General features: G+C 50.8%; 2 protein-coding genes, 1 long non-coding RNA gene and 3 other non-coding genes across 7 annotated transcripts; 4 read left to right on the top strand and 2 right to left on the bottom strand.

Moving 5' to 3' along the window:
* TMEM53 (transmembrane protein 53) lies at positions 1-4,279 on the bottom strand. Of its 2 annotated transcripts, none has more exons than XM_085067772.1 (3): positions 4,169-4,279; positions 3,588-3,700; positions 1-1,761 (listed from the first exon to the last, which is right to left on the bottom strand). In XM_085067772.1, exons 1-3 carry the CDS (start codon positions 4,230-4,232, stop codon positions 1,099-1,101), a joined length of 840 nt encoding a protein of 279 aa, XP_084923898.1. In that variant the 5' UTR covers positions 4,233-4,279; the 3' UTR covers positions 1-1,098. The 2 variants fall into 2 exon arrangements, with proteins under 2 accessions (XP_084923898.1, XP_084923899.1); XM_085067773.1 differs by having other exon boundaries at positions 3,588-3,697; positions 4,169-4,273.
* Positions 4,280-7,335: 3,056 nt separating this feature from the next.
* Positions 7,336-10,986, bottom strand: LOC146433811 (uncharacterized). The gene is made up of 2 exons (XR_014853714.1): positions 10,467-10,986; positions 7,336-10,220 (listed from the first exon to the last, which is right to left on the bottom strand). It is a non-coding gene; the product is annotated as an uncharacterized LOC146433811 (long non-coding RNA).
* ARMH1 (armadillo like helical domain containing 1) lies at positions 7,652-10,211 on the top strand. Its single transcript, XM_085067767.1, is given in 8 exon segments — positions 7,652-7,680; positions 7,682-7,792; positions 7,794-7,905; positions 8,274-8,359; positions 8,361-8,434; positions 9,242-9,327; positions 9,329-9,443; positions 9,611-10,211. Coding segments are annotated over 8 exon segments (723 nt in total). The 3' UTR covers positions 9,721-10,211.
* Positions 10,102-10,216, top strand: LOC146433812 (U5 spliceosomal RNA). Its single transcript, XR_014853891.1, has one exon. It is a non-coding gene; the product is annotated as a U5 spliceosomal RNA (small nuclear RNA).
* A 186-nt stretch (positions 10,987-11,172) lies between the features above and the next one.
* On the top strand, positions 11,173-11,287 carry LOC146433810 (U5 spliceosomal RNA). The gene has a single exon (XR_014853907.1). It is a non-coding gene; the product is annotated as a U5 spliceosomal RNA (small nuclear RNA).
* Positions 11,288-11,742: 455 nt separating this feature from the next.
* On the top strand, positions 11,743-11,857 carry LOC146433809 (U5 spliceosomal RNA). The gene has a single exon (XR_014853890.1). It is a non-coding gene; the product is annotated as a U5 spliceosomal RNA (small nuclear RNA).
* Positions 11,858-13,339: the final 1,482 nt, after the last annotated feature.

The raw sequence follows: 13,339 nt of genomic DNA, 5'->3' as shown, positions 1-13,339 counted from the left end.
TGAAGTGCACTGCAATGAGCTACTTTTTCATTAGGTGGAAGGAATTAATTTCTTGGACACATTGCATGGACTTCAAAGACTGATCATCTGAAGAGAATATTATGGACAAAAACATCATATTTCATGGTCATTTGTAGGCTGGAGGTGATTTAAGAAATACCCAGTGTATAGCTCCAAGAGAAAGTTCAATTTTCTTCTGCAATTACACCCTTCTGTTTCTGGGGTCTGGCGTAGCTGTAACCCAAAAGTTTCCCTGAATATCCAGATGCAAAATATAGGCTGCTTAAAGACATACAACAAATGAGTAGCTCTCCAAGAAAGCAAAACTGCTCAGTGGAACACACAAAAGACTGGAAGGAAGGAAGAAAGGAAAACAAAACACTAAACACATTCAAAAATGTTACCTTTGGGTTGAAGAACACAAAAGTTAACACAAACATTTGAGCACCCACCAAGGATCAGAGAGCTTTGACTGTTCTATCTCAGCTATGACAGTTTGGTCATACTGCCCTACACACACCTTTTCCAGGTCTTATACTTGGTTTCAGGGCCTGATTTCCAGCAAGGAGAATATAAGAAGAGCTGGGATGCACTGAGAAAAGCAAAAAATCCTGCAGACTTGGCTCTGTTTGCTCACTACAAGATAAAAGAAAATGGCAGAGAGAAAAAAAAAACCACAAAGACATGGAAGAGCTGTATTGTAAAATGAGTGCAAGCAACAGAACATGCACATTGGACATCAGGGACAAGCAGACAACATGGAAAGCAGAGAACAAGAAGAGACAGGAAGAAACAAATAATACTCAGTGTGAGATTCTGGTCTGTGACACCTTGGTAAAGCACAGCAACATGAACCATGACAGGATTTCACCTTCAGTACTTTAAATTAATCCATATCTACTTTCTGCTCTAACGTGGCTGGTCCAAAGGCCAGGCTGGAGGCTTTCCAACTTGTAGACAGCAGGAAAAAAAAAACAACAAACAAACAGGAAGTCTGTACTTTCGTCCCTTCAAAGCCACAAAAGCAAAGGGGGTGACATTTCCCACAGGAGCCAAGCAAAGCAGAGGCAAACACTGAAGGTCATTACAGCTACAGCACTAAGAAGAGGAGCCCCCAACACAGTCAGACAGGAAAGTCGTGCAGAGGCTGCGGTAGTAGGTGGGGTACACCCGCAGGTGGCTGACGTGAGCCGAATCCGAGAAGTCCACGGCTTTCACAGGGACCCCGAGCTGCTGCCGGGCATCAGCCATGTGCTGAACCTCGCTGGCCTTGATGATGAGGTCAGCCTGGGAGTAGAGGTAGAGCTCGGGCCAGCGGGAAGGTGCTTTGAGCAGCGCATCGTAGTGGCTCTCGTGGAGGAAGCGCGTCAGGGGGTACAGCAGGATCCGCAGCACCACGGCCGCGCTGGCAAAAGTGAACAGCAGGAAATACTTGAGCAGCACGTTCATGGAGACCAAGACAGTTGCCAGGGCACGCAGGCCTCCTCTCAAGTTTCTTCTGCCAGGGGCGCTATCGAAAATGGTGCCAGCTACTCTGAGGTTCTTGAACGGCTTGTGGGTGTGGAGCGCCTCGATGATGTAACGGTACAGCATGGCACCCCCGTTGCTGAAGACATGGAAAAGGACTGGTCTGTTTTCAACACTGTAGTCAAAGAGAAGCTCCAGGAGTCGTATGGCTGGGGTCTGCAGGGATCTGATGCCAAAGGTCTCTGAGAAGAATATCATCCTCCATGGAGCCGTGTAACGGATGACGGTGCATCCCTAAGAAAACAGAAAGAGACCCCACACACAGTTAGGCTGTGCTGCAAATTACAGGGAGTAGGCAAGCAGCAGTACAAAGAACATGAAAATTTGGGACAGGTTTCCAACAGAAACGACAGGGCCAGAAGAAAGTCTTTAGTGTCAGCAGCAAGGCACTGACACAAACAGGATTACATTAATCATGATTGCACCCAGTATTATGAAAAGGTCTCTGCAGTGGTGGAGGCCTGGCTTTGGTCATGTTTGAGATCCCTTCTAATCTTGTGCTAACTGGCACAACCCTTGGGGACACTGCCACCCACTTTTAGGAGTGTTAATCCTCACCCAGGAGGAGAAAACCATCTCCCTGATCCACAGATCTTCAGTATCAGCCATTTTGGTAAGAGAAGCCTGCTCTGGTACACATCCAGCTATCACACTGAAGCAAATATAAGAAAGAGGAACTTCCTTCTCTCTTTGGGTAGCACTTGTTTGCAGCTGTCTCTAAGACTCACCCCCAACCAACACTGACGTGAATTTTGTAAACCTTCCTGAAACACTCCAGCTGTGCAAAGGAAGAGCTCTGGCTCAAGGACCTAGAACTCCTGAGCAACTGCCTTTACACTTAAGGCCTTACATTTAGGTAGAGATTTGGAAACAGGATATTGGAGGAGTTTCAAAATAGAGCAGATGGAACTACATTTATAGATTTAGATAATTTCTATGACCTGAGTTCACTGACATTACACACTGACAAACACAAGGCAAAGTCACCCAAACAACCCCCTCAGAGCTCCCTAAACAGTGAACAAAGAAGAAGAGAATACCAAGTTCCCAAATCAAAGCCTTCTCTACCATCTTGACATGGTTACAGTCACTTCCTCTTGGTGGGCTTAGAAAACCCATCCTCTCCCATTTCTGTGATCTTTCTGAGAGAAACGTATTTTCCAAGAAGTTGTCATGCTGCCCTGTAACATGCTCCTCATCACCTCACCAGCATCTTAAAGCCACTTAACAACTAATTCTTCACTAGATCAAGCCAATTAATGACTCCTGCACTGGATTACACATTAACAATAGACTCGTTAATGTACAAACTTTACCACCTATAGTTGGAACAGATTTGGATAAATACAAGATTCCTTTTATGCTGACCAAGAAAAAAAAAATCTAATGTTTCACAGGGTCCCCTTGCTACAAGCTGGGGTCATTCCAGTAAAATACAGTATTAGAAAGGAAAATACCATAACTTAGCAAACTGGCAGTAGGACAGATCTCTCTAGTTCAAACACAGGGAGTTCCTAGTGAGCAGCTGTGACTACCACAGGATGCCTGTCTCAGAGACAGGATAAAATTAATGTGGCTCACAACATTTAGATGAATCATTTTCACAGGAAGGAAGAGCCGAAGGCACAACAGATGCCAATGTGTTCTGTCAGTTCCCACTCCAGCCTCACCAAGTCTGTGCTGTGGCCTAACACCAAGCAGTAAACACAGAATCTTTCCCTGCAAGTTTACCTGTCTGGAAAACTAACACAGCTCACATCATTCCTGAATACTCCCACAACTTTAAAAGCCTTAAATACTTCAGTGAGTCACACAGCAGCTGAAAGTTTCTCCAGGGAAGTATTTCTCTCTTAGCTGCAAACACAAAGGTGACATCAGCAGCTGTTAGATAACACTGCCCGGGCTCTGAGAGACAAGGAGCTTTCAATGACAGGAGAACTCTCACTCACTCCCCGTGACTCTGCAGACTGAGAGAAGCTTCAGAGAGACTTGACCAACGTGCAGAAACAAGGCAGCTTCACAGCACCACAGTGTCATGAAAATACAGACAAGCTACTCACCTTCTGGCTGTAGATTGCACTGTATTTGGCCAGGTATTTGTCCTGGCAGCCGGCCCAGCCCAGGAGGATCACCACAGGCTGGCCCTCGGCAGGCTCTCTCTCCGCACTGCCTTCTGAAACAAATCACAAGTGTTACCGGAGCTGCCCTCCAGCCTGCCCGAGCCACACCTTACAGCAGCTTGTCTGCTGAGAAAGTTTAAAGGCGATAGTGAAGCAAGCATCAGCTGGATCTCCCGGTCCGTGGCGGGTATTGCCTCACGCCGGTTTCACCCCCGGGCTGCTCGGCAGGGCAGCACAGCTTCAGCCCCGCAGCTCCCGCCGCTCTCCGCGCCCGCCAAGCAGCACCCAACGGATCTCTGCGTGGGGCGACACCGCTCCTCCCGCCTCCCGAGAGGCAGCAGCAGCTGCTGCCACTGCCAGGGGGAACAGGGACGCGTCCTGCCGTGTTCTCCGGGGACTGCCGGACACCTGCTAGAGCACCAGTGCCGCACGGCTCCTCCTCCCACACCCAGCCCGCTCCCCCTCCTCCGCCCGCAGAGCCCCCCAGTCCCTGCTGTCCCCGGTCCCGCTCGCCTCCGCACCGCGGGCCTGTCCCGGCTCCGGCTGCGGCTCCACCACGGCACCCCGCAGCCCGCGGCCGCCCATGGCCGCGCTCCCCGCACCGCCCGCCGCTTCCGCCCTCCCCGCCGGAAGCTCCGCCCACCGCTCCCCGCAGCCAATGGGAACGGAAAGTTCCCACCCCGCCTCACCGTCCGCCCCGCCCCTTACCAGCCTCCCACTTCCTTAGCAACGCGCCCTTAGCACCGGCCCGGCGCCCCGCCCACTGTCCTCCCATTGGGTAGGGGGGGAACGCCGGGAAGCGATTGGTTCGGCTGCGTGTCAGTCATTGTGCGGGGTCACCGCCCCGCGGGGCAGGGGCGCGGCAGTGAGGGGCTGAGGCGGGAGGGGCAGCAGCGCCGCGGTGAGGGGAGCTGTCGGGCCTGGGGTGGGACTGCGGTCAGCGAGGCCGGGGGACAGGGGCTTGTTGGTCCTGAGCTGGGTGTTCGGGTCAGCAGGGATGACAAGGGCTGAGCACGCGGGTCAGGAGTGTGTAATGACGGACTGTAGGGCCTGGTGTGGGGTTTGGGGTGTAAGGAAGCACGGAGCCTGCGGCTGGGCTGGATCAGGCCTGTGGGATGGTGGTCTGGGTCAGGGAATGCTGAGGCTCCCGTGGATCAGGCGGGGCAGCGGTGGGTTTGGGGCTGTGACTGGTTTAGCAGTGGGGCTGGGAGGCAGGGCGTGCGGGTGAGAGGGACCAGCCGGACTGTGGGTTGAGAGGCTGGGTTAATCGGGGTACACTGAGGAATGTGCTCTGTACATGGGAAGACTGGAGGTGTGCCAGGAAAGAGTGAAACCTGTCAGGGAAACAAGCTCTAAGTTCCACTTGAGGCTGGGCGTGACCTTGATGTTGCAAGATGCAAAGGTAACGCCAAATCGCTGCCACCGTGTCCTTCCATGAGTCCAAGGCTATCATTCCCTGGCACCTCACACTCGGTCTGAGGTTGAAGCAGCACCAGTCTGCCTTTTGATCTCAATCTGATGATTTAGCAGTACTCTGGATGTAAAGTACTGCTGAATTGGCAGAGCCAGTTCCTAAATCACTGGGTTTTTTTTCTTGGCAGGAATAAAGCCCTGCCCTGACCCAGCCTTGTTTTGATTATTAGGTCCAGTGGACTGGGTGGCAGCAGAGTTTGAAGCCTGCCACAAAGAGTTACAAACTGATGATAGCACTGACACATGATTCAGGCAAGTCGTTTAACTTCCCTGTGTCTATATGTTCCCATATGTAAAATGGTCATAATAAAAACATTAATGTATATTTTCAGGGTACTTTGCAATGTCGGCTTAAAGACTCCTATGTCAGCAGATGCTGTTATTACAGCAGCCAGAGACAGACACCACTGTATCCTCTGAAGCCATGTCATCGTTTCAAACTTCTTTTTTTTTCCATTGATTCATAGGCAAGCCCTATGTATCACTAAAATCCTCACGTCCAGAGGCTGGTGCAGGTATTTCTGAGTAGTGGGGGGTTACTGCAGCTTCATAACAAAAATGGGAGAGCATTACACCACCAGCATCTTAAACATAAATATGGAAATGTTAATTTAGAATCAATTTTGGGATGTTTCAGACTGTAAAGTTCTTTTAACTAGATCTCTGTTGAGGACAGAGGAGGACTTTATGGGACTGTAAATTTCATGCAAACAGTCTCTGTGAAATACAGATTCCCCCTACACACGAGCTGTTCTCTCAATATCAATCATATGCCTTGTAAGTAATGTTTCACAAATATTCTGTAAATCACAGGAAAATGCTTGCAATAATGTGAAATATGACTTTCACTTGACTGTTTCAGCAGAGGCCCCTAACAGGCCATTCTCCTGTCAGCACTAACATTTGTTATGGCTAATAACATTTTCAATCACAACTATTTTGGGAAAATGGATTTATTTTAAACCTGCTTCCCCGCAAAGGAGGTCCTGAAAATGCCCTGCCAAGGTCACAGATGCTTTACAAAGCACAGACCGTTAATTCCCAAATGAAATTTCATCTCAATTCTCAAACATTGTTTCTTAACCAGCTTTTTGAAGACTTGACTTGTTTGTTTTTAGGCACTGAAATTCATGTTCACATCTTAGTCATTGTTTTCAGTCTGGTTCAGGTAATTGGAGTAGAAAGTTACTTTTGAGGAGGTATTTTGGCGATATTTTGGAATGGATTTGGAATTTTGCTCCAGATACTAGGAGAAAGGGCCTAAGAACTTTGTAGATAGGAAACTGGTAATCTTGATGATTTGTATTGCATTGAAAGAAACTTCTTATTCTGAAACCCAAAGATTTTATGTCATTTTAACTCTTTTTCTCATAAACCACACTTAAATAAAACTTAAAATGGTGCTTTTGTTAGGCAGGAAGTCCAAGAAGTACATTAGACAAGGTGTGAATTCCTTTCTTACCCTCAGGTATGTTGATACAGCTTGGTGGAGGACAAGGCACCTGTGTTAATGCTGCTGTTTGCTACTTTAGCCCTCTTTCTGCATCTGTGTGTGGACACAGATCCTGATGTTTAAATGCCAGGCTGCTTGTGCCTGGTCAGTGTCCTCCAGCCAAACGCATGCACAGCTGTGGGATTGACACACAAATGGAGAGCTTAATTCCTGACATTTCATCTCCTTACTAAGTGCACCTTCACATTTGTCAAGCTGCAGTAGGGGATATCATACTGAGCCAAAAGTGTGCCAAAGAAACTTGGCAAAATGTGGATTTCTTTATTTATTTCTTCACCTGTGAGAAGGGATGGAAAGGATTGCAGACAAAAGATGTTCTGGAGCTTCTGTCTTCTCGCCTAGAGCTCTTATAATTTCAGTTTTTCTTAGACTGTTTAAAAACATTCCAGGAAAATTAGTTAGGGAAAAAACAGAGCAAATGTCTGTCATGCTAAGGATGCCAAAGCATTTTCCCACTGCCAAGGCCAGGCACATATTCCTGGGGTGGATGTGGGCCCAGTCCAAATGGCTGTCGTTCCAGCATGTGAGTGAGGGCTCTGCTGCTGTGCTAACAGGCATTTATAGCCCCCTTGACCCTGTCACTCCCCATAAATCCATACCTATTTCTGCTCTCATTTCACTCTATTTATTCCCTGGCAGGTCAGATATGAGATGCAGTGTTCATATCATGAGGCTAGTGAGAAACAGGGCTGGGGTAATGGGTAACATCAAAATGACTTTATTAGCAGAGCAGAGAAGAGAGCTTCTGTGGTGAAACAACCTGCCCTGGAAAATAATCTCAAGTCTGTCACAGATTCATTGTGCAGCTCCCAACATAGAGGAACTCTCCTTTTGCCTCAGTTTTTCTATCTATAAAATGAGTATAAGGGAAAATGAGATTAAAGTAATGGCTAGTAAGTGCTTTAAATATTATTTGCCAGAGATTTTAAATGTGATTCTGGTGGCAATTCATTAGTACAGTCTTTCTTCACAGACCTTTTTAATCTTCTTTCTCATTTTTCTCTAGGCAGAAGAGATCATGACGTCTGTCAAAGAGCAGGAAGCCATTAGCCATCATGGTTTTCTTGCAGGAATGGGATAGTGCCCAGAAAGTAGCTCAAAGTTGAATCCTGGACAGCTTCATTAAAAGCAAGGCAGAACCAGAGCTGGAGCTGGAGTTCCCAGGGAACCAACTTGTTTCTGGCTCACCTAACAGTGTGGCTCATGATGACGCATCGGTTTACTTGGACAGCTAGAGCTGCTGTGTGGCAGTGGCATGGAGAGGATGGGCAAGTTCTCTACTGAAAATTTGTTTAAAGAATAAGCTTTTGTACAGAGACATCCACATCCAGCCACATTCTGCAGGTTTAAAAAACAACCTGACTATCAAAAGATGGAACTGAAGGGAATGCCATGTAACCCATCACTCAGGAGCCTAGACTGAGTGGTTTTTCTCACATTCAGATGAGTGTGCTGCCTCTGCCTGCCTGTAAGAGGAGAGTCCATGCTCTTATGCAGAGAGAGTATCCAGTTCAGACCTCTATCCACAGCAGTGAGATGGGATGTGATGGCTCCCAGGACATGGCATGCTGGCAGAGGAAGATGGGATCCAAGGCAAGTGACACTTCTGGAGTTGTTCCCCCTGTTTTGCAACCTTGTAGCCCCAAATGTCTGAATTTATGGACATTGGAGGTATCTTGATTCTTCTGGAAATACTGGGGCTGAACCACCTGAAAGAAGAGAACAAAACAGTCTGTAAAACTGCTGTTGCTCACTGGAGATGCTGGCAGGGAATATAAGGAGCTCCTTTGTGAAAGCCATGGTGGGCAGCATGTCCATTTGTACTTTGCCCTGGTTCAGGTGAGGATGTTTTGCCTGACCTCTGGCCCCTGGAGCTGCTTGCTGCACTGAACCACTCCCGTTCCTCCACCTGTGGATGGCAGATCCAAAAGTGCTGCTCTGGCTGGAAGGAGTTCAGAGTCTCAGCTATCATTGAGAGGTTGCATTTCATCCCCTCTTGTTTTTTAACAAGCTCACTGTCTTCACAGCCATTTTGGTCCAATATTGCTGCCTTGCTGGTTGCAATTCCTCCTGCTAAAACCACAAAACTGTTTCCATACTTACCTGCAGCATTCATTTACTGCAAACTTTCCCAGAATTCCTCTGTGGGGTGGGAGAGCTTTGTAGCTTGTATTTTTTGAAAGAGCATTACAATGTTTTGGGTTTTTTTCTCCTGGGAAGCCAAACCCTGTTAGTTCTGTAGTTCAGAGGACATTCTCAGAGACCATGGGGTGATACATGCTTCCCCCACAGCTTCCTCCAAGAGAGACAAAGCAGCAGGCTCAGTAGTGGGATCTTTAGCAGCTCTGTTGGTATGCCAATGCCAAACTCTGCTTCTGTAAATGCTCACAGAAGGGCCTTCCTTGGCCACTTACTCCAGCTGAGAATTTTGCCAACTGGTTTTCTATTTGTGGCTCCTGACAAGGACAGAGGAATTTTTTCCTGGCTATTTGAGCCACACTTCAAGTAGGATGCAGTACTGGGTTCTCTCAGGGTGACAGTGCAACAGTTGAGATGGCTGATCCAGGCTCATCCAGGCACACAAGTTGGCATCTCTTTCTCTGCACAGGGGTGCAAGCCCTCACTAAGTTCTTGAGCACCTCCAACTCAGCAGAAGGCCAAAAAGATGTGCAAGTTCTGCTGGACTCTTTGGGCTGTGGGAAACCCTAAGTACCAGAGCCAAGATTCCCAAGGCCTTGTAGCCACGATGTTGTGTACCTCCCCCCAGACCCAGCACCAGATTCTGCAGATGCTCAGGGTCATGCAGGTGGGCAGTGGGCCTTGCTGGGGGCATTGGGCAGTGTTACCATGTCCACCCTTGCTCCAGCAGGAGTTGTGCCTATCTCCTTGGCATTGGGGCTGCAATGGGTAACCCTGCTGCTTGGAAGAGAACAGCCTGGAGAACTGTGTGAAGACTGTCCCTATCACTCTGCCCAAGATATGATAGGAGAAGAGCCCTGCGTGCTCATGGAGCCCATGCTGAGCATGCTGTGGTCGGTACACGCAGAGGTCCGGTACAAAGGTAGGGGACCTGTCTACCCGTTCTAGGCGGTCTGGGGCAGGCTGTAACGAGGGCTGGCCTGGGAAAGTGTGCCGGGGGCGAAGGGTAGGCACAGGAGGTGTCGACCATACGTCTCTGCTGCCCCGAAGCTGCCTGGCTGCTGCCGATGCGGGGCCGGGCGGGGCTGGGCGCCTCGTTAGTATGCAGCGTAATTTGCATACCCAGGGTGCCCCGCGCGGCCGTGCCGCACACACGGTAAAGTTCGGGCGCCGCTCCCCAGAACCGCCGGTTCGATGGGAAACCGGGCTCTGACCGCTGCCGGGGAAACGAGATGGGGAAGCACAGGAGCGAATCTGAGGAGAGTTGGGGTCGCTGTATGGTCAGGAGGGACAGGCAAGGATGTGTACTTGCCGAGGACACCATGCGGCATACTCTGGTTTCTCTTCAGATCGTATAAATCTTTCGCCTTTTACTAAAGATTTCCGTGGAGAGGAACAGGCACGAGTGTCGAGAAATTTTTTGAGGCTCCACTTCGGTGGAGCTATCCCTATCTGCGGTAAAAGATAGAAAAAATTATCAATCCTAAATGTGGTGTTGCAGGTTCCAACCAGGTCAGATGGGACAGATACGGCCTTTTGGAGCTAGAGCCGGAACATGCTGAGAGGGATTAACGGCTGGAGTGCCCGTGGTGTAGCGGGTGGAGTAAGGTTCGGCCCGGCTACCGGCAGCACTGACCCTGCATTTTGAGTCCCTCCGCAGCGCCCCTACCCCCGCCGGGCGGCCGCTTCGTTACCCTTGTCTGGCCAGAAGATGCCCGATGACGGACAACCCCTTCTGCCGGCCCGGGCGATGCAGAGGAGCAGCTGCGTGCCGGTGGTTCGGGCTCTGGGAGAAGCGGCAGCCGGGAACCTGCCCGACGGTCCCGGGCACTCCAGCCCCGCCCCGGGGGATAAGAGCGGTGTTGGCGCCCGCCCGGAGCTCAGTACCATGCGCGGGGCCCTACCACAACCCCCTTGGCTGTCGAGCTCCGGTCCGTGGCGGCGGCGGGGGCCGTACTGTGGCCTTTCTCGGAGCCGACATTTTGCCTCTGCGCGGTGTTGCTCGTGGCGACGATGCGACCAGACCTGAGCGCCGCGAGCTCCTTGTCCACTCCCGCTCGCTTTGTCCCCAGCAGCCCCGCTCCGCTCCGCCCGCCCTGGGAGGAGGGCAGGAAGCAGCGGGCTTGGTCGGGGAGGGCCGTCGCCTCTGCTTGGCGTGATCAGCATACCCGGGATGCAGTGCGGGCAGCGCCGGCCCGGCCCCGCCGAGTGTCGGCGCTGCGAGCTGGTGTGGCCGTGGGCTCGGGCCAGCCGGGCTGTGGTACCGGCGGGGGGGGCTCGTGGCTAGCTGGGCCAGGCGCCGGGAGGAGAGGGGGCGTAGGGGAAGAACCTCATTGAGGGTCGCCGTGTCCTCTGCGGCAGCAGCCGGGAATCGGGATATGTGCAAGGATCCCTATAAGTATACTCTGGTTTCTCTTCAGATCGTATAAATCTTTCGCCTTTTACTAAAGATTTCCGTGGAGAGGAACAAGTACGAGTTGTATTGAATTTTTTGAGGCTCCATTTCGGTGGAGCTTACCTTATTCTGGTTAAAGAAAGATCAGACGACGGGGGGGGGGGAGGTTGGGTGGGGTGGTGGTGGGTCGCCGCATTGGAATGTGGAGCTGCGGAATATACGTGATCTTTCGCGATTCGGTCCGTGGAGATAAGGCATCTGCTGCGGGACCAATGTCAGCAGAACCAACTCGCCCCGCCCGTCCGCGCCGCCGGCTCTTTCTCGTGCTCGTTACTGGCGCGCCGTTACCGGGCTGATTTGCATACCCAGGGTGCCCCGCGGCCCCGCCCGGGTCCGGCCCCGCGGGAGTCCGGCGCTGCGGCCGCTGCCCCGGCAGGGCTGTGGGGGCTGTCCGGCGTGGGCGACCCGCGGGGTCGGGCCGGGCCGGGCCGGGCGCGACTGGGGAGTGCGGGTGTCACCCTGACTTATGGGGAGTGGAGCAGACAGCGGCTATGTCGGGAAGGGGGAAGGAAGGTATACTCTGGTTTCTCTTCAGATCGTATAAATCTTTCGCCTTTTACTAAAGATTTCCGTGGAGAGGAACAGGCACGAGTGTCGAGAAATTTTTTGAGGCTCCACTTCGGTGGAGCTACATTTATTCTGGTTGAAAAATAGGTCTGAAAACTGCAGCAATTGGTGTGGGACAGTCTGGATTTAACAGCAGTTGATTCGCTTTGCTGTCCATACCCTTGCAAATTTGACTACCAATGATACATGTGCAGGCCGGGGCCTTCAGGTCACCTTCCAGGGTGACCAGCAGGATCTTTCACTCACGGTCCATCATCACCTTCATCACTTTCAGGGCTCAGCCACCACCTTCACAGGTAGGGGAGGTGCAGGGGGCTGTCCCCTGAGGCATGGGGCGCAGCAGCAGGGGCTGCTTGGGTTGAGGCAGGTGTTGCCTGCAGCATTAATGCTACCTTGCAGGCCTCCAGAAATGTGCTGAGAACTGCTGGGTGAGGATGATGAACAGTTCCAGCACAGGGTGTTTCCTGTCCACTACTTGGCTCAGCCGTGCAGGCCACAGTGCCCAGGCTGCCTGAACTGTGGCATGTGCATAGATCATGATACGAAGCCAGTGTTTCCTGAAAAAGTACATCAAGCCTCTTTTCATGCTAGCAGTGTAACTCCACCTCTGACATCTTAGACGTGTTTAAAAGCATGATTCTCTCCTTCCTAATAGTCCTCATGCACACACAACCACACTTTGGCTGAGGGAACTTGTGCTGGTGTATGTTTAACAGGCAATTGGCACAAAAGGCAGTGGGTGAGAAAGTGCAGCAGAATCTACAGGATCATAAAAAGGACCTTAGAGAAGTGGTATCCTTGTGGTAGGAAAGGACTGGGACATGTTGCTCCCCGGGAAGATTCATCCATTCATCTCTGGCACTCCTTTCTGCTGAGTAGTGCAGTTCTGCCAAGTCTCCAGCCTTAAGCTGGTTGGAGAAGGCTATGTTCGGGACTGGGACAGAGTCAGTGCCTGCAGGTAGCAGTGCTCAGACCCTCCCTCCTACTGCCACCTGAGCTGGCTTGAAGCTTTATGTCTACAGAGATGTGAAATCTGCTCTGGCCTTGTGTGCTGTCACCCTTGATGGCTGGGCCTGGATGTATGTCCTGCACAACAATGAAGGGTGCTGCATTGCTTACGACCACTGTGTTGTCCACAGAGAGAGGAGCCACAGCCAGCAGTAAAACACCCTTTTATAACATCAGCCACCCACTGGAAAAACCTAGTGCCTATGAGTGACTGCAGAATCCCCAATGAAACTCAGCCATTTGCCACATAATAGGTTCATTCAGTATGAATTTCCTGCAGTGTCCACAAGATAGTGCTGTCAGAACACTTTTTTGCAAAAGCAGATGACAGAAAGTGCTTGGTGGGTAGGGAGGCAAACCTGGAAAGTTTGCCAGTGACATGCTCACAGAAGTAAGGGTGGTAATGTCTGAGTCCTATGTTCTTTACAGTCACAAGAAACTTGCCAGCCTTTAATATGCATCAGGAAGCTCCCACTGATCATTAAACAACTGGTTCTCAGCAAGCCCCATTGTTAAATGATTGTTAATCCACGCACA

Source organism: Lichenostomus cassidix, chromosome 8 (genome assembly GCF_008360975.1).
Source record: "Lichenostomus cassidix isolate B80296 chromosome 8, HeHo_3.0, whole genome shotgun sequence".
In the NCBI taxonomy this organism is placed as follows: domain Eukaryota; kingdom Metazoa; phylum Chordata; class Aves; order Passeriformes; family Meliphagidae; genus Lichenostomus; species Lichenostomus cassidix.
This window is presented reverse-complemented; position numbering and strand designations above follow the sequence as displayed.